This window comes from Coturnix japonica, chromosome 2 (genome assembly GCF_054131305.1).
Source record: "Coturnix japonica strain WE chromosome 2, WE-NBRP24, whole genome shotgun sequence".
Classification (NCBI taxonomy): Eukaryota; Metazoa; Chordata; class Aves; order Galliformes; family Phasianidae; genus Coturnix; species Coturnix japonica.
Window position 1 is genome coordinate 44,089,878 of NC_140664.1, and position 17,988 is coordinate 44,107,865.

General features: G+C 38.6%; 1 protein-coding gene across 5 annotated transcripts in view; it reads right to left on the reverse strand.

The window, feature by feature from the left end:
• Positions 1–17,988, reverse strand: part of MYOM1 (myomesin 1) — a 70,389-nt gene that overhangs the window by 38,034 nt on the left and 14,367 nt on the right. For all 5 annotated transcript variants that reach the window (XM_085539634.1, XM_015855248.2, XM_085539632.1 and 2 more), the window contains exons 4-13: positions 16,030–16,240; positions 15,069–15,226; positions 11,057–11,149; positions 10,094–10,182; positions 9,921–9,983; positions 8,162–8,326; positions 7,460–7,621; positions 3,588–3,729; positions 1,654–1,853; positions 40–96 (exon numbers count right to left, since the gene is read on the reverse strand). In XM_085539634.1, coding sequence (XP_085395760.1) covers positions 40–96; positions 1,654–1,853; positions 3,588–3,729; positions 7,460–7,621; positions 8,162–8,326; positions 9,921–9,983; positions 10,094–10,182; positions 11,057–11,149; positions 15,069–15,226; positions 16,030–16,240 — 1,340 coding nt within the window. The remainder of the gene's footprint in view (positions 1–39; positions 97–1,653; positions 1,854–3,587; positions 3,730–7,459; positions 7,622–8,161; positions 8,327–9,920; positions 9,984–10,093; positions 10,183–11,056; positions 11,150–15,068; positions 15,227–16,029; positions 16,241–17,988) is intronic.

The following is a 17,988-nucleotide window of genomic DNA, read 5'->3' on the forward strand; positions in this document are numbered from 1 at the left end:
ACTCAGCCAGGCTTTTGTAGGCAAAAGGGCTGTGTTTACCTGCAGGTTCTTCCTCAGTGACAATAATCTGTCCTGTCCAAGGAGCAGAAGGGTGACCTGAAACAGATTCAAGAGAGATCATGTACATAAGTCTTCAGAAACTTTTGAAATAGTGAGAAAACCAACAAAAATGTCATTTGCAAGCTTCATATGAGCTCCATTCTTGGTGACTATTCATGTAGGGATACTCAAAGCTAGTTTTAAGGCTTGAATATTGAAAGCCATATACTCCAAAGACATATACTCCTTCCTTAAATTTCTCTGAAGTCACTAAAGTGACAAGCAGAGGTATTTGGCTCACCCAGTTCATGTGTTTTACAGAATTAACGTCCACTTTACCTTTCCCACACAGTTCATTTAGTTTAACAACTCACTCATTAAAGAGCCAAATTCCTGCAGGCTGCTCTTTCTCTCCTTTTAATCCACTTTCCTTCACATTATCAGCTTTCAAAACAAGGGCCATTGTCACACATGGGAAGTGCTAGACCTGACAATATATGCATACGATATGGTCTGGGTGGCTTTCTCTGTGCCCCAGCAGTTATCATGATATCACAGCTATGTATCAAGCTATTAACCAGAATAACACATTTTCAGAGATAATCTTTGCAGCTGTTGTTCTCCACCTCAACATGTTTCACCTTTTGTTGGCAGATTTGCTTTGGAAGCGTGACCAAAGATTGAACAGAGGTTCATGATAGTGAAGAGGAGGGGATACAATGGGAATAAGCCACTGAGATCAGACTCCCTCTTTCGAGACAGTTTTGAGTCTTTGCAGTGTAAAGAAAAAGCCACTGTAACTCAGGTCTCAAATGTCTGAGCACAGTATTTTCTTGTGGCAAACCTGCTTCCTCCAGCCTTCTGGTCTTATTCAGGATGGGAACCTCGATCATCTGGTAGCTGTCTGTACCTTACAGCGCCAAACACAGTAAGACATGTAAGTTGGGACTGTTGGAAACCTGTAGCTGTGCATACAATACCCCTTTCACACTGGACCATTTCAAGTAGTAAAACTTCAGAGATGAGTAGAAATAAATGAATTTTAGGCATATAATTTTGTCATACAGGTAGAGAAAGGGATTTTGAAACAAACTCCTCATCAAAGCCTTTGCATCTGGGATATCACCCAGCCACAGGAAAAATATCCTGGGCTTGTAAAATGTTAACTGCCATACAGAGAGCTTGGGTTCAATAATCTGTTGGGCTGCCCTGATATTTTGCTGATGTTACTGCAAGACTTTGGTCATTGCATGGGCTGTGGCAAACAGAGAGGTTATTTGCAGGGTCTGCTTGGCTATTTTGTTGGTGGAACAAAAACAGGGCTCAGGCAATTTACTCTCCTGTGCTTTTCCCCCTCTTCATGCAAGTTCAGAACACAGCGCTGCTGCCAGCAGAAGCTGTTAGAGCTTTTGGAACCCTGTGCAAAGAGCTCTGAGATGATTCCTTCTTGGCAAATGTGCCTCCAAAGAATATTTTGTTTTTGCATTGCTCCCTCTAGTGGGATTCCAAAGGCTTATGAGTAAATAAGTCAGACTTTTTTTTTTTTTTTTTTTTTTTTTTTTTGAGTTATGACTTCTTAAATCTCTCACACAAGCTGCAGGAAGAACATCTTACTTCTCATTCTGGCTCTGTCTGCAGGATCCAGGGCAGCCACAGCCTCTGACACGCGGGATGGTAGGCTAACACCAGCTTTGTTCACAGCTCGGACTCGGAAGATGTAGGAGCGGCCCTCAATTAGACCAGTGACAGGAAAACGAGCAAACTTCACTGGAGTCTCATTGCACTGGGTCCAGTGAGTGGTGCCAACCTCACACCTGCAAAACACAAACAAGACAAGCGGTGCTTGGAAGGGAAGAACACAAGCACAGGGCACCCAGCCCTCAGATTTCCAGTCATGTCCATTCACTGGACATTCCCAGCTTCTTCAGCAGTGTTGTCTGCTGATGACACAGAAGCAGCTGCAGGAGGGGGGTCAGGGCTGTAGGGCCATCTGGGAATGCACTAAATCCCTTGCAGCTGTGCTCCTTCTTTCCTGAACTGGAGACACGGGCACAACTCACTTCAAACTGTTCAAACCCTTCAAAGCATGCTCTGGGACACCTGGGGCGTGTCAGCTTCAGCATATTTGAAGGGATGTGAAATACATGGATCCTCTGCAGTTGCCAGAAGCAGAGTTCATCATCTGTGACCAACCCAGATCTCAGATGTCCATGACAAGAACTGAAGTTGGACACTCAGTAACAAAGCTCTGAATTCAGGAGCAAATGTAGAATGAAGGAGGTGAAGACGAGAGAAGAAGCAAAATGCCCCTTGCCTTGCAGTTGCCCTTTGTGATAACATCCCTCAATAGCCTACTTTTAAAATGAGGAGTTATTATTAAGAGCCTAGTCCTACCTTTTGTTTAGAATTATTTAATGAATGTCAAAGAGCTAGAGCTTCCTAGCACAGCACAGTTATGGCAACAACTCTTAATCATACACTGTCAAACCAGCAAAAGTTATATTCAAACTGAAGCAATGTTCAATATTTGATTGCTGTGATGTTAGAATTTTTTTTCACAAAACAATCTCTCCCTTTTATATTTATACAGAGAGGGCATAATATATTGGCATGCTTATAAAATACATCTATATGCGTATACAACACATACATTTACATGCATCTAAATAAATCCATAGGACTTTGGTGTTTCTAATGACATATTCTGGTACTAAAATTGAAACCAGCTCTGAAAACTTCACTCTAAGTCCTGAAATACTGATTGGATTTCTTAAATCCCAAACTTCTGGAATCCCACCACTGTGTGACAGCTTCCATTTGCATATAGAATCACAGAATCATTCAGGTTGGAAAAGACCAACAACCAACCCATCCCCACTGTGCCCACTGATCACATCCCTCAGTGCCACATCCACACAGTTCTATAACATCTCCAGGGATGGTGACTGCACCACCTCCTTGGGCAGCCTGTGCCAGTGCCCAAACACTTTTTCTAAGAAGACACTTTTCCTAATATCCAACCTGAACCTCCCCTCGCACAACTTGAGGCCATATTTTTAGAACTACATATTTCCAAATCTTATTGTTGAAGAGAAAAACATGTAGGGGTCATTTGCATTCAGCTTGTGAACCTAATTGCTCAAAAAACAACAGCCCGTAAAAGAAGTCCAACTACCTCTGAGATCACATTTTGCTTTCTGGTACATGGTAAATGTTTGGCTGCAGGGGATGATGTGGGTAGATCCAATCCTGTGAGCCCCCAACACCACAATGTCCTGAGGCCTCTCGAGCCTCACAAGAATCAGTGAGGGCTGAGCAGGAACTCACATAATCATTTCTATGTACTTAAGTGAAGCAGACCTTTATTATTCTCATTAAAGTTATACCAGGTCCAGCCAGCCTAAACCAAAAAAAAAGTTTTTTTTTTTTTGTGGACAGCAAGAAGAGTGAAAATAAAAATGACCGCTTTATCTCATGCTTTTAAATGTGATTTCAGGTTTTTGAGTTAGAATGAACAGCAAATTTTCCACATCAGCATGCTTGCTGACCTGTCAATAAAGTATCCAAGGATGGGGTTTCCTCCATCAACAGCTGGCTGCTTCCAGGACACAATGACATAATCCTTGTTGGCATCTAAGCACTGCACATCCAGTGGTGCGCCAGGGGCTCCTGGGATCTCAGCATCAGCATCTATGAGGATGGAGACACAGATTTCCTGATATGAAACAAGGTTCTTTCATAACTTTTTTTTTTTTTTTTTAAGGATAAAATTCTATTCCTGCAGAGCCAAGAAAAAGTTTCAAAAGCTCTTTGGTTTTATACTGGTGGTGTCTTTTCAGGTTTTGATTTTTGCAACATTTACAAATGCATTTACAGCATATTGTAAACATAGTTGATCTAGGCATTTTTAATACATATTAGTACCATGGATTCTAATGAGGTAGCTGCCAGAGACACAGCCAATGTGCATGAAAACTTGGAAGACTGTCCATTTACCTGCAATGTTACTTAGAAGATTAGGCTGACATTTTATCTTGCCGTTATTCAGTGGTTCAGTCAAAAGGTCTCAGAATATACACAGTGCAATCTCACTCACTGCCATACACCTCCATGAAAATACTGACTGTGGAAACAGCTCTGACCGCCCTTCAGATCTCATCTGCCCCTACAGTGAGAGCTGGGAGGCAAAGCCTCTTCAAACCTTTGTGTCATTTTTGTTGCTTTTTTTTTCAAGGTCATCCTCTAAAATGATCAGTGTTGTTAGGCTACTGTTTGCTGGACACTCAGATGCATAACAAAGACATCTGCTGAAGAAAAGACCAATCTGAACACTGTTTTATTTTTTAAATGAATGAAATACCTTCACACATAGTCTTTCATTGTTTGGTTTGGGTTGGATATGAGCTGAAAAGGTGTCAAGACCTTTTCAAGTTGAATTATACCACAGATTTTGGAATACAAACTTCCTTAGGATGAGCATACTGTTCCTCTCAAGCACTTGTCACACATATGAAATTGTTGGTGTCACAGGTCTCCGACTCTAACATCAGCTTCCAGACAAATCTTACCCAAAGCTTAAAAATCAGAGCATAGTTCTGGGCACTGGTAATTACAATGTTTACACAGTCATAATTCATCATGAGAGATGTAGAGATGTAGGGCAAAATAACCCTTGCAAGAAGATTATATGAAAGATTTTTAAAGAGAGATTGTTTCTCTATAGAACGGAGAGTTTCTACTGTCATAAGTAATGTTACTCAAGCCTCACTACTTCTAAAAACGACCTGACTTAAGACAAGACAGCTGTACATAACTAAAGAAAAATGCTTTGCTAACAAACGTTGTTCTTGCATTCCATCTAAACCCCATACTTTTACGAATGTTTGATGCTTCAGGGTGCTACAGGATTTTGAATTACAAGTTATGTCAGTTCCAGTTTTTTCTGCTTTTGGCTTTCAGAAATAAATGTCTTATATGAGTATGGATCATGTTTGATTAAATAAAATGGTAGTCTTCAGAGAAAAATATAAACAAATACTCCCTGTATCTTTCCTTTTATGCATAGTTGCATCACATGGAATTTTTGAAGCTCTGCCAAAGTTTTTGAGTCCAGTTTCTAACTACAGCTAACTAGGTATAATTTTTTAAATGCATAGAGTAACCAATCCATTTAACAAAGCGAAATAATAAGAGCATTAAGGGCAATAACAAGATATCTTCAATGATCTCCCTATAATTGGCTTGAATTATCTATATCTCTTGCTTGATAGAACACAAGACACCATGGTTTCTTTCCAAGACAGACTAGGAAATAGCTGGAACAATCAGCATTGCTCATCAGCCTCACTGGTGCTAGGATTTCATCCCTGGCTGCTTGCTGATGAATGCTGACCTGTAGCCATGGTAAGAGGAACCCATTTTTTCTGAACCTGCCAAGTCCCGGTGTTGCAAGCCTGACTGAGCACCCTGCTCACCTCCATCAGTGCAGGAGGATCTCTGTAAGTGATGCAAAATGTCAGCTCCTTGCACTTAAACACCCAGCTAAGAGTTTGTACTGAACTTGTCTACAAATTAGGAGGAGCAGTGAGAAGTGTGCTGGCCAAATGAGGCTGTGCAGAGAATGAAAGTAGAATATAATTAATCTAATTAGAATTTGGCAAGTGCACCTGTTGGCTAGTAAAATACTCTTGTGAAAGGGGTAGCTGGTTCACAGTCAGGTCATACTTTCATTGCTGTAAGTGCTAGAAGATGTAGCGGGAACGAGGGCGATCATTTATTTATAAGGTAGCCCAATTTAAAACTTGGCAAGGAAAGCAATCCCTGATTCTTCTCCTTGTTGCTCGGTTTCACACACACATTCTAGCAAACACTTTCCTCGAGCGACAAAAACATTTGATTCAGTTATATTTTCCAAGCATGCTGTTATCTCTCACACAGCTTTGCTAAACTTGGGAACACAGCACCACTCTGAACACATTCTCAGAGCCAAAGATTTCCAGAGTCTTTTGAATTAGCATTACATGCTTCAGCTGCTTTTAGCAGCTGGGACAGATATAGAGTCATCACGTAACCTGATAAGCTACTGCTCTTCTTAAAGAAATACTTGCTATAATAGAAATACAAGGAAGTTTTGCATGGTACAAGCAAACAACACCCAGAGGAATAACATTTTAATTCTGTACTTAAATTAAGGTGACATATTCTCTGCTTTTCCTTACAGAATCACAGAAGGGTGAGGTTGGCAGAGACTTCTGTGTCCACCAGATCCCATCCCAGTTCCAGAAGAATCACCCAGAGTCCAGGGTTGTGTCCATTTGGGCTTTGAATGTCTCCTCCACAACCTCTTCAGGTACCAATGCTCAACAACCACCACAGTAAAAAAGTGTTTTCTTAGATTTGAAAAGTTGAAATGGACTTTTCCTTTTTTTGTCCACTGTCTCTTGTCCTTTCACTGGGCACCAAAAAAGTGTCTCACTCTATACTCACTCTTCACATTAGGCATCTATACACACTGATGAGATACTCTTTGATCCCTCTCATCCCCAGACAGAACAGACACAGATCTCTCCTCATGTGTCAGATGTTCCTTTCACTTTGCAGCCCTTCACTGGACATCCTCCAGTATGTTCATGGCTCCATATACTGGGGAGTCCAGAACTAGACCCAGCACTCCAAACATGTCTTACCAGTGCTGAGCAGAAGGGAAGGATCACCTCCCTCCACCTGCTGGTGACCGTGCTCCTAATGCAGCCCAGAATATCACCGGCATTTGCTACAAGGACACATTGCTGGTTCATGTTCACCCTATTGTCCACTGTGATCCCAAGAGCCTTTTCTGCAAAGCTGCTTTCCAAAAACTCAGTTCCCAGTCTGTAATGGTGCATGTGGTTATTCTTCTCCAAGTGGTGATCTCTGTATTTCCTTTCTACTGTATTTTTTCTGAGCATTGCGCATTAGTGAAAACCTCTCAAATGGAACAAAAAAATCTTGATCTGCAGTTCAGGCAGTGTGAGATGGCTATGAAAATACATTATAAGGTTACTTCATAGAGTTATCCTTTTTTGAATTATGTTCGGTACTGTTCCCAAACTGAAGCTGAGAAAGAGTGAAGTTACATGAACAACAAAAATTTCATCCCCAGAATGCCAATATGGTTTACAAGCTTTCTCAAATGTGGCACCAAAGCTTTAGGAATGCATTCAGTTTTTCCAAAGATAACACTTGGAAGCTGTAATGCTAAAATCAATTGTATAAAATATTTATATAAATTAATATAATTCATTATATGTAAGCTATTATATTACGTAAACATATATATACATATATAAATTGGAAATAAACACCTAAAATGACTGAGATTTACTTTGCCAAAAGGTTTTTCTCATTTCTCCAGTGATGTGGTTCATAAGCAGTATCCTACCTCGAACAAAGACATAACCACTGTACTCTTCATAGTATTCTCCCATCACCACACGCAGAGTGTAAAGACCTTCATCTTCTTTGTTCGCATGTGTCAGTGTTAATGAAGCTCTCTCCCCAGACCAGTGCATCTGGACCCATTTGGATGGTGTAATAAGAACACCTGTAAATTAGAGGATTTCATAATGAGGATTAGCTGAATGCATTGAGAATGCTGTGTATAGCTTGAAATAGATTGGAAATACACAAGAGATTATCCTTACTGTTCAATTTTCTGTCTTCAAAGACAGTCATAGATGAAAGCCAACTTTGGCCTCAGAGTTTAACTTTAGAACGTAAGGAACTTTTTGTTGGTTGCTGCACAACAGCCTCATGTAATTACTCAAGAAATGTAATAAACAGGAAAAGCTACAGAGACTATGTGGATGGGTCACAGAGAAGTTACTGCTTGTAAAATGTTTTTAGTATTTAAGCTTAAGAAAGAAAGAAAAGATAAAAGACATTTTCTCAGCCCTTCCTCCATTTTCTAACAGTAGTTTCAATTCAAAATGCTAAATTTGGAACAGCTTTGAATTAAAATAGAGAAAATATTCCTGTCAATGAAACCAAGAAAGTATGTGATACATCCTGACACTCACACATACTGAAATTATAAACATCTACATTGAATAAATTTATATTTCTTTGTGTCAAACGTTCTCACCGTTGCGGTACCACTCGATGTCTGGTTTGAAGCGCTTGATATCAGGACTGATGACAACCGTGCAGCCCAGACTCATTGTCTCACCTTCCCTCCCAAACATTACCTCAAACGTGTCAACAAACTTGATTTCGAACCTGGAAGCGAAGCCATGTGGGGTAACACCAACTGTACAAGGGAAAAAAGTCTGGCTGCTTACTTATTCTTTCATTTCATGATAAGAGTAGTAAGCAACAGTGCCCAGTGATTATAAATACAAAATCAGGTGAAGTTTAAGGTATGAACAGAAACAGCACAGTATTCAGTATCTATATTCAGAGGTTACTGCAGGGTCACATAATCCAGGCACCTACATATCACAAAGAAACAGCTATTTCTTTATGCGTACAATTTGAGTTCAGTTTTTCAGGGAAAGGCTACTTCAGAATTTCATAACAGAATTTCCAAATTTCAGATGTGGTGTATTATCATAATGTGTATGCTTGTAATTTAAACTTGCTTCTATTTATGACTACTGATTTATTCAAGTAAAATGATGTTAGTGATTACTCCTTTTTTATTTCCCTCTGTAACTTTGCTCCATCTCAGGACAGCTATGTGTCCACTCAGTCTTCATATTTTTACCCTAAGTAGATATTTTTAACGAACTTTTAAAATTAAAATGAGCTCTCCACTCCCTCAGGCTTTCAGGTGACCTGTGCTTGTTCCTGAATTTACCTTTCCTGATGTTGTATAACCTGAACAACAGAAATGTTTGAGTTGGAAGAGACCATTTAATGGTGATTTAGTCCAACTTCCCTGCAATGAACAGGGATATCTACTGCTAGATTAGAGATAGAATATCCTATTTGCCTTATACCCATGTCTGGCATAGGTGCTTTCATCATTCTCCTGAAAACAGCTCTGCTGATAACACTTAGGGTCACTTTCCTCTTTTCTGCAACTGCCCTATGCTAGTAGCTCACAGTCTTCCTGTGAACAGTGCACACAGATAAACTGGTATCTTTTGCTTCCATTACTAAATGATAAATTCCAAGTAACACTGGAAATTCATGGCCTTGCATTTTGTAATATTATGAATGACCTTTATTCTGTTATTTCAGAGCTTCACTACATAAAGGACTTATCATATGCCTTTGCAGCACATCCCTCAGCCTCCTTGTGATGCTGCAATAAGGTCTTAGGGCCCTTATGTCACTCAGTGTACATAAATTGTTGGATTTTCTTAGCATTTCTGATGATGGAAGTATCCATGCAATACTGTAAATCACTTCAAACTGTGAAGCTAGATGCTTGGGTAAAACAAAACAAAACAAAAACAATTTATTTATTTTTTTAACTTGATATAGCCAACATATTCAGATTTGCTCCCGGCTATGCGCATTTGCACCACATGCAATCACATAGCAGCAGAGTATTAAGTTAGCAGTGTACTGACACATATGCACCCCCCAGGCCTTTTCTCCTGGACATGTTTTTACATATTGCATGAAGTGAACTGTCTCTCTTTTTGACAGATGTTATTTCACAGTCAAATGCAATAATAAAATGATGCTTCCTGTGTGAATAAATAGCCACAGACCTATAAGGCAATGCTGTTTCACCAATCAAATTAGATTAACGTACTTGAAATGGAAGAACACAGTACCTGAGGATGACCTGCTCTTTTTTCAAATAATTTTACAAAATATTCTGCCTAATCATTTGTCATGATGTCACTATCACAAATGAATGTGTCAAATAAGCATATATTGCAACTTACAGCTCAGAGGCATGGAAAATGTCCCAGCATGCAAATGGCTTGCATCAATTTCTCCTTTATACCCTAGATGTGCAAAGAGAAAAAGAGCAGTCAGTATTATCACTAAGGGGACACCCTAAGCCAGAGAAATAGAAATACGCATTAAAAAGAAAAGAAACATTTTGCAAACCTACTCTTTACCACAAGGGAAGCATAAGCCGAAATTTCTCCTTTAACATTCATAGCAGATGCCCGGTACTGAGCGATGTCATCAAAATCACATCTAAAATGATAGAAATGGTTAGGTTGGACATCCGTAACTGCCTGGCAAACCCTTTGTTCTAGACCAAAAAAAGCCTTCAGAAATCTGGGTAAAATCTACAAATAAGTAAAAGCTCAGGAGTTATGCTCTGGGCACTGAATTGGTTATAGACATTAAGTTTTTGTCTATGTTCAAAAGACAATGAAAAGAAATTAATGTTAAATATTCGTTCAGAGTTGAAATTAAGATTACAGCAGAAGTAGGAATTAAATATATGACAAAGTTCATCTCCTGTCTCCAAGTTTTCTCTAGTTTACTCCCTTCTGTGGAGATGTGCCTAATGCAGAAACTGTAGAAATGGTAAATACAGTATTCTCAAAGGGCACCTAGTGGTATCTAGATAGTAAAAACAAGATTGTTGCTGATTGTCAATGCTTTTGAACACAATATTACTGCAAAAATTTCCAAATTGGAAGATGAATACTATTAAAGAACTTTGTGTGTGTGTGTGTGTACAAGTGAGGACTCCTCGGTCCTGTTCCTCTTTTCATTAAGAACCAGGATGTTCCTAAATCTGAAATACTGTTAACTAATATTTTTACCTTGAACTAGATTTTTCTCATATTTAACTGTGCTTATGCAGGACAAATGGAAAAAGTATGTTTCTGAGTCAACCATAAAAAGAATAATATAGATCAATTACTCAGTTAGATAAATTGAATATCCTCTATTGAGGAAAACCAGAACTGCTTCAGTATTTAACAGATAGTGTTAATCTCAGCTGTATAAACTTGATACTTCTTATCCCCAAGAGAAATGTCCGCATTTTGCAGGTCTCCATCAATTGCAACATTTCAGTTCAAGTTATTTGTTAAATGGTCTAACATTCCCTTACTCGCTAATCTCCAGGGAGTGCAACCCGTATCGATTTTCAATGGTATATTTGCCAGGATGAGCCTGTACATCAATGGGAACATTGTTTTTGTACCTGTGGAAAAGCAAAGAAACAATAAATCAGAAGTGGAAGAATATATGTATACTATAAAAGGTCACATAGGTGGTATTTTAAATGCTTAATCAATTTCTGCATGTTTCTCCTAGATAAATTATAATTTATCCTGGGAAGACATATCTTTAGAAGCTTAACTTCTATCTCTCACCTGCCCCACGTGAATTTTATTTTCCTGCTAAAGGAAAAATAATCTTGAACAGAATGAAAAGAAGCTTATGTTACCATGAATTTCAGGTTATTACATGTTAAAGAATGGAAAATTCACATGAGAAATGTTTCAGCATTTTCTGAATTGCAAATAATGCAAATTCTGCAGTGTCCTTGGCTACTGGGTATCATGCATACTCGGTCTGCATATTTGGTTATTTTAAAACCAGCATATTCACAGGAATGCCATTTAAGAAATTACTGGTTTTATGGTTTTTGGTTTTGTGTGTGTGTGTGTAACCCTCAAAGCAGGCAGAATTAGATTGGTAAAAAAAAAGTGGTCTTCATGACAAAGTGCAAGGCAGCAAGGCATCTAGTGAAAGCTATAATATCGAAACCAACTCTGCTTTCACATGCATGTGCTACGAGTATTTTCTAGTACAGGTATATACCAGAAGAAGTTTACAGGTCAAAATTCCTGGCAAGTAATTTGAAGGAATGAAGCAGTACTGATCAGTAATGAGCTGACTGCTGATGTCAGAATTTATTTGAACGTTTGCATAAGACTCCCAGAGGAAGAATTCGGTAGTAGGTTCTTCATCATCAACCACTGCTTAAAAGGTCGCTCATTCTGAACAGTACATGAAGTTCCTAGATAAAACTTAAGTCTTGAATGAGTAGCAGTGATCTGGAGTGAACTAGCAACAGAAGTCTAGTAAAACTAAAAAAAGTACTGAATACAATTCAGTGTTAGGTTTGGTTTGCGGTCCATAAAGAAGGAATGTGTTCTGAGATTGTCCAACCCTTTAGTATAGCTTTCTCCATGCTGTGTGGATGAGGGAAGAGGAAATACAAAGCACGATAAATATCTTCATCTCACACTTTGATGTAACCCAAATAAACCTTTATTTTCATAAGTCATAACGGATAGCCAGACAGAAAGCTTTGCTTTTTCATTTCTGATTTTAAGTATGAGTTTATCTCACAATTATTAATCAGGAAGGAGAAGCAGTTTGCTGCCAGTGGCATGCCCCACTTCACCAAACAAATCAGTAACACGCAATTGTATTTTTTACCAAAAAATACAAAGAGTACATCTCTAAAGCTGAGCATTGCCTTACAGCACTTTCAGCATTGTGGAATAAAGAATATTTCCCTGGCTACAAATATTTGAGAAATGTAATACACTGTGATCTATCCAAGCACCAAAGTGAGTGAAAATCACTCAATGATTTTCATCCCGATCGTCCCTTCAGTAAAACATCTATGAAGAGGGAACTGATGCAGGGTAATACCCTCTGTTTTGGACTCCAAATATGTGCAGATCTACTTGGCTTCATTACACTTCATTATCCTGACCTACAGCATTGTTCCACTAGAAGTGAATCCATTTAACTTCTGGACAGTGGTGCCCACAGGACTGGCAACATCTGAGCAATGTTATATTCTCTGTCCTGTGTCAAATAATTCTATAGAAAATAGAATAACGTTACCAATTCTTAACACTTTCTAGTGAATGCAAAATCACATAGAACACGACTGGCATCCCTTGGATCCTGTTGGCACTGAAGGCATTTGGTATTTGGTACATGAAGGTAGCATGTGTTGATGGGCAGAATTAAGCTTTAACAGAGTTACTCTAGCAAGGAGAAAAATTTTACTTCATTTGTGTTCATTATCAAATTATTTTAAAAAATGATTTAATTTTTGCTGATTTATATTTATCTATGGAAAGAATAGCGCTCGTCTTAGAAGGACCATTTGTTATTTCTGGAAACACAGATTCCAGAAGAGCCAAGTCATTAGCTAATGTTGGACTGCAACCTCCCACTGTCATTACGCATTGGTAGTTTATGCTTTCTGCTACTGGTTTCAAATGTCCTGGGTTTTCCATAAGCTTTTTCTAAGGGAGTCAGGACAGCTGCAACACACAGTAAGATTTTCTTTAGTGAAAGTCCGTGAAGCTTTCTAATTTATCATGCACAACATGAGAAGGTCTTCAATGCTTATACAAAGAATGACTCTTTGGAAAATACTACTGACATTTAGCCAGAAATTCTGAATGCAAGCTGACAGAACCAGGTCAGTACTGCTCTGTAACTCTGAGCAAAGACACCTGCTGAAAGGGTTGAGCTCATTTTTCTCATTAGTAGCTCACGGCAAACTAAAGTCCCTTTAGAGTTCAATTGTATTATAAAATAATGCATTAATTTCCATCATCCATATTTAGCATGTAGATGAAAGGGTGATTCACAGCAAGAGCAAAGGCAAATAACTGAAGGCTTGGTTTTTAAGCATGCCAATTTTCAGGACAAGGTGGATCTTGAGCAAAATGCAAATGGCCCTGCTCTTGTCTTCTTGGTTAAGTTCATGTTACAGAGATGGATTACAGCCACAAGTGCAGCAGAACATTATTCATATTCAACAGAGACCAGATCTGAGGTGTTTGTCCTGCTTTAGGAGGAACATCAAAATACTGCATTTACAGCTCTTAAGCAATTGGAAACATGTGCCTGTAAACAGCCTGTAAAGGTTGCCTAGTCTAAAGAAAAACTTCCCGAGCATCAGCTCTGGCCTATTAATGTACCTTTTAGTGTTTCTTCTTGTTAAGCCCTGAAAATATTTTTTTAAGACCTAAATAAACACAGACTCCATTAAGCAACTCAAGTAATTAATTACAAAATAAGATTCTTACTTAACACTATGATATAATAGCAGTATTCTATCATCTCCACCAAAAAGAATCTTCAGAGGACACGTTCCTCATTAATGCTTAACACCAAGCAGGGGCTTGTTCTTCTTTGTTCATTTTCTATGCATATCCATATGTTTATACACACATTATAGAAGAATCTTTTAAGTTAAAAACTGAGTGTCAAATCCCATTTTACATTTGAAGAAAAGTTATTACCTATTGTCTTAGTGACTTGATTGTGTGGCTTAAAGGTGATTAGAAAAAACAGCATAATAAACAGCAAGATTGTAAAGCTTCACAAGTCACTGTTAATTTAGTTAAACTACATTTCATTCAGGATAAACTTTAACTCAAAAATCAAACAGCACCTTCAGCTATGGCAAAGAACGTATTATGGAGTTCTTACAATAATGATTTAATCCAAAGATCTAGTGAATGGAAAGCTCTCGTTAGACTCCAAAATTTCAGAAGATTTGGCTAATCCTACATCTTTCCATAGCATTTGACTTCAGATAATCAGGATGTGACCTCTATGAACATCTGGTGTAATGAGATTTCATTTTCATAGAGGCTGCATAATATATCTACTCAATAGCCAAGCAGCTAGTTCTTGTTCATAGAATCATAGGATGGCCTGGGTTGAAAAGGATTACAGTGATCATCCAGTTTCGAGCCCCCTGCTATCTGCAGGGTTGCCAACCACCAGGCCAGGCTGCCCAGAGCCACATCCAGTCTGGCCTTGTTAATGCTCTGTTTAATGGCATTGGTAGACTGAAGAGAAGTACGTGGAATACACTCTTTTATGGATAGTACTGATGATAAATTTTACTGCTATTTTTCCTTCATCAGAAGACAGAAAGTGTAAATTGGATGTTTATACGAAAAACATGCATGATACCTCTGTATCATTGCTACCAAATACTTCTGGTACTTTGTTTTTGTACAGCGACTTGAAAGGCCTAGGGTGGCCTCAAAACCTGTATTTTCAGCCATTCTGTATTTTTACTGGAAAATATGCTGGGTTGACTTTGAGTGACACAGATACAAACTTACCATGTAACACGGGGTGCTGGCCAGCCAGCCACTGTACAATGAAATTTGACATTTTGCTTTTCCCAGATAGTGTGAGAACGAGGTTTGATGACAAACTCAGGAGGATGTAGAAGTTTATCTTGATTCAACTTTTTGTGAAATGCCTGAGTATCTTCTAGCTGGAAAAGGAACATCTCATTATAAACTTCATTATTTACAAGTGCAAAACACTAAAACTAAAAAGTGGTTTTGAATTTTTAAAATTTTAAATTTTCAATCTAAAATCCAGGTAAGAATATTTAATGTATATATCTCACTTGACCACACAGAAAAAGTTTTTATATTCAAGAGTTCATCCTTCCAAAATAACTAGATTTGGTTTAACTGTATTTTCCCCTCAAAATGATCCTAAATAAAATCATGTTTAAATTTTAAATTAAATTAATTAATTTAATTAAATTTCAATTTAATATATTCTCCCCCTCTGGTCACAACATATTCATAATCAACATCTGATTATATTTTTAACGATTTGCACAGAAGTATCAAAGCTACCCAAAATTAGACATTCAGTTCCAGATGCTGACAATTGCCTCCCTTATTCTCACACTGTAATTAAAACACTAAAATAAATACCTTGGACAAACTTGTCCCCAGACCATAAAATGTGAGGAATTATCCCATCACCTTCTTATCACCAAGTACTGCCTAAAAACTGCCTTGTGGTTCAGGTGGGGTAGGCTGTGCCACTTACATAGGTGTGAGCACAGCAAAAAGAGTATTCTCCTGTTCCATTCTGCCTCCCTCTCTCCCAACACTGATGCCTCCTTTCTTACCACCTAACACCAAGATAACTAGAGTTATGAAAATACTTTCATTGAAAATACTTCAGGATTTACTAACATGATTGCTATTGCTCTTAGTGTAAATCAGGGCTGTGATGTGAGAGTAGATGCCTAGCTGTACATTTCTATTCTTTTACCGTTTTCTTCAGGGCCACACGCTCCGCAGACTCCCGTATCGCCACTTTCCTTGATTTCTTCTCATGATGTTCCTCTTCAGAGACAGACTTGGCCACCTTGCTGACACTAACTCCTTCACCAGTCGCAAAGAGGTTCCTTCTGGCAACGTAGGCAGCACTCTCTTTGATTCTTTCTTCTTCTGTGTCTGTGATCCCACTGATGTTTACTTCACTGAAAGAAGGTTTAAAAAGCAGAATCCCATTGGAAAATGCAGAGATCATATTCCACTTATATTTTCTATTAAGACAGCCAACTACAGAGGATATTGAAATGCCAACGGTCTTTCATAATGTATTTCTGCCTTAAAGATCGTTACTTCTGTAACAGACCACAGGTATTCAGAGCAGAACCATGGAATGACAAAGAATTCACTCCCTCTTTTAAGTCATGGCCCTTTTCAATGCCCCCTCTGTACAAACACGCTGAGTAAATTTTCTACTTAACAATTATTATCTCCATTCCTACAGTGATGAGTTTAAAGCACATCCACATATCTGTTAGGCTCAAGGTCAGTGATGTACAGACCTAGCATTAGCAGTAAGAATGTCAAAGGGCAGCATAATTGTAGCAGTATAACAATATTCTTCCTTGAGATCTCTCTTTCTCTCTCTCTCTCTCTCTCTCTCTTTTTTTTTTTTTTTTTTTTTTTGTATAGGATAACAACACTGAATATATGACATAAGCTCTCTTTGTTCATAAAAAGTTCAGTCCTTTAATCTTTGCAGAATCACTGACCTTCCAAGTGTTTTTTAAGGAGTGGAATAAGGATTTCCTTGAAGCATTTCTACAAAATTAGGATGCAAAGAACTTGTATTCCCAACAGCTCCAATCCTATTTTCAAATGCACACATGGAAGTACTATTGAGGTCATGGTGTTTTGAGGGCATCATAGATTCTATAGTAACACATATACAATGAGAGTTCCTTCACCTAAGGAGAAACATTATTAACGTTCTACTGAGTTTATTTACTTTAGGTCAGAGGGCTGGAGCATCTCTCCTACAAATACAGGCTGAGGAAGCTGGGCTTGTTCAGCTTGAAGAAGTAAAGGCTCTGAGAAGATCTCATTGAGGCCTTCCAGCACTTGAAGGGAGACCAACCTTTTACATGGTGTGATAGTGATAGTACAAGGTGAAATGACTTTAAACTAAAAGAGGAGAGATGTAGTTGAGATGTCAGGGGAAATTTTTCACAGAAAGAGCAGTGAGGCATTGGCACAACCAGCCCAGAGGAGATGTGGATGTCCCATCCATGGCTCAAGACTGGGGCCCTGGGCAGACTGATCCAGACCCCTAAGGCAGGAGGATTGGAAATGGATGATCTTTAAGGTCCTTTCCAACCCAATCCATTTTATGCAGAGTCTATGAACATTAGATGGCACGATGAAGAGGCTCTGTTTGAGTACTGAACAAGCTGTCTTGCAAACACTACAGAGAGAAAAGCCACTGTTCATTTCCAGGATACATTCAAGCACAGCCTCGCTGTTTGATCATAAAATGCTTCTGCTGCATATCAAAATGATTTTCTGTTTTCTCTAAGATTACTAATGTTATGCATTTGATAGGACATCTCAACATTAAGGAAAATTTGGATTCAAGCCCATAACTAACTGTCCAACCCCTTATGTTTAGAGCAAAATGTCAATTCAGTGAGATGCAATAGTCAAGCAGTGGAGTATGCTGTAAGCATAATTACTCATAAAAGATCCTCAAAAGGCTAGAAGATTTAACAGCTTAGAGCTTTGACTTCCCTCACACATTCAAACTCTGCCTTTCTGTGTTTCAGGGTACTTCAATGATCCTTAAATATATCAGTGTGATGATTCTCTTCACACCAACACATCAGCTCTTCCCAGAGATATCTGAGCTGAGGAGATAGGACAAATTTCTAAAGACAATTTTGAAAGCCTGGTTTCATGC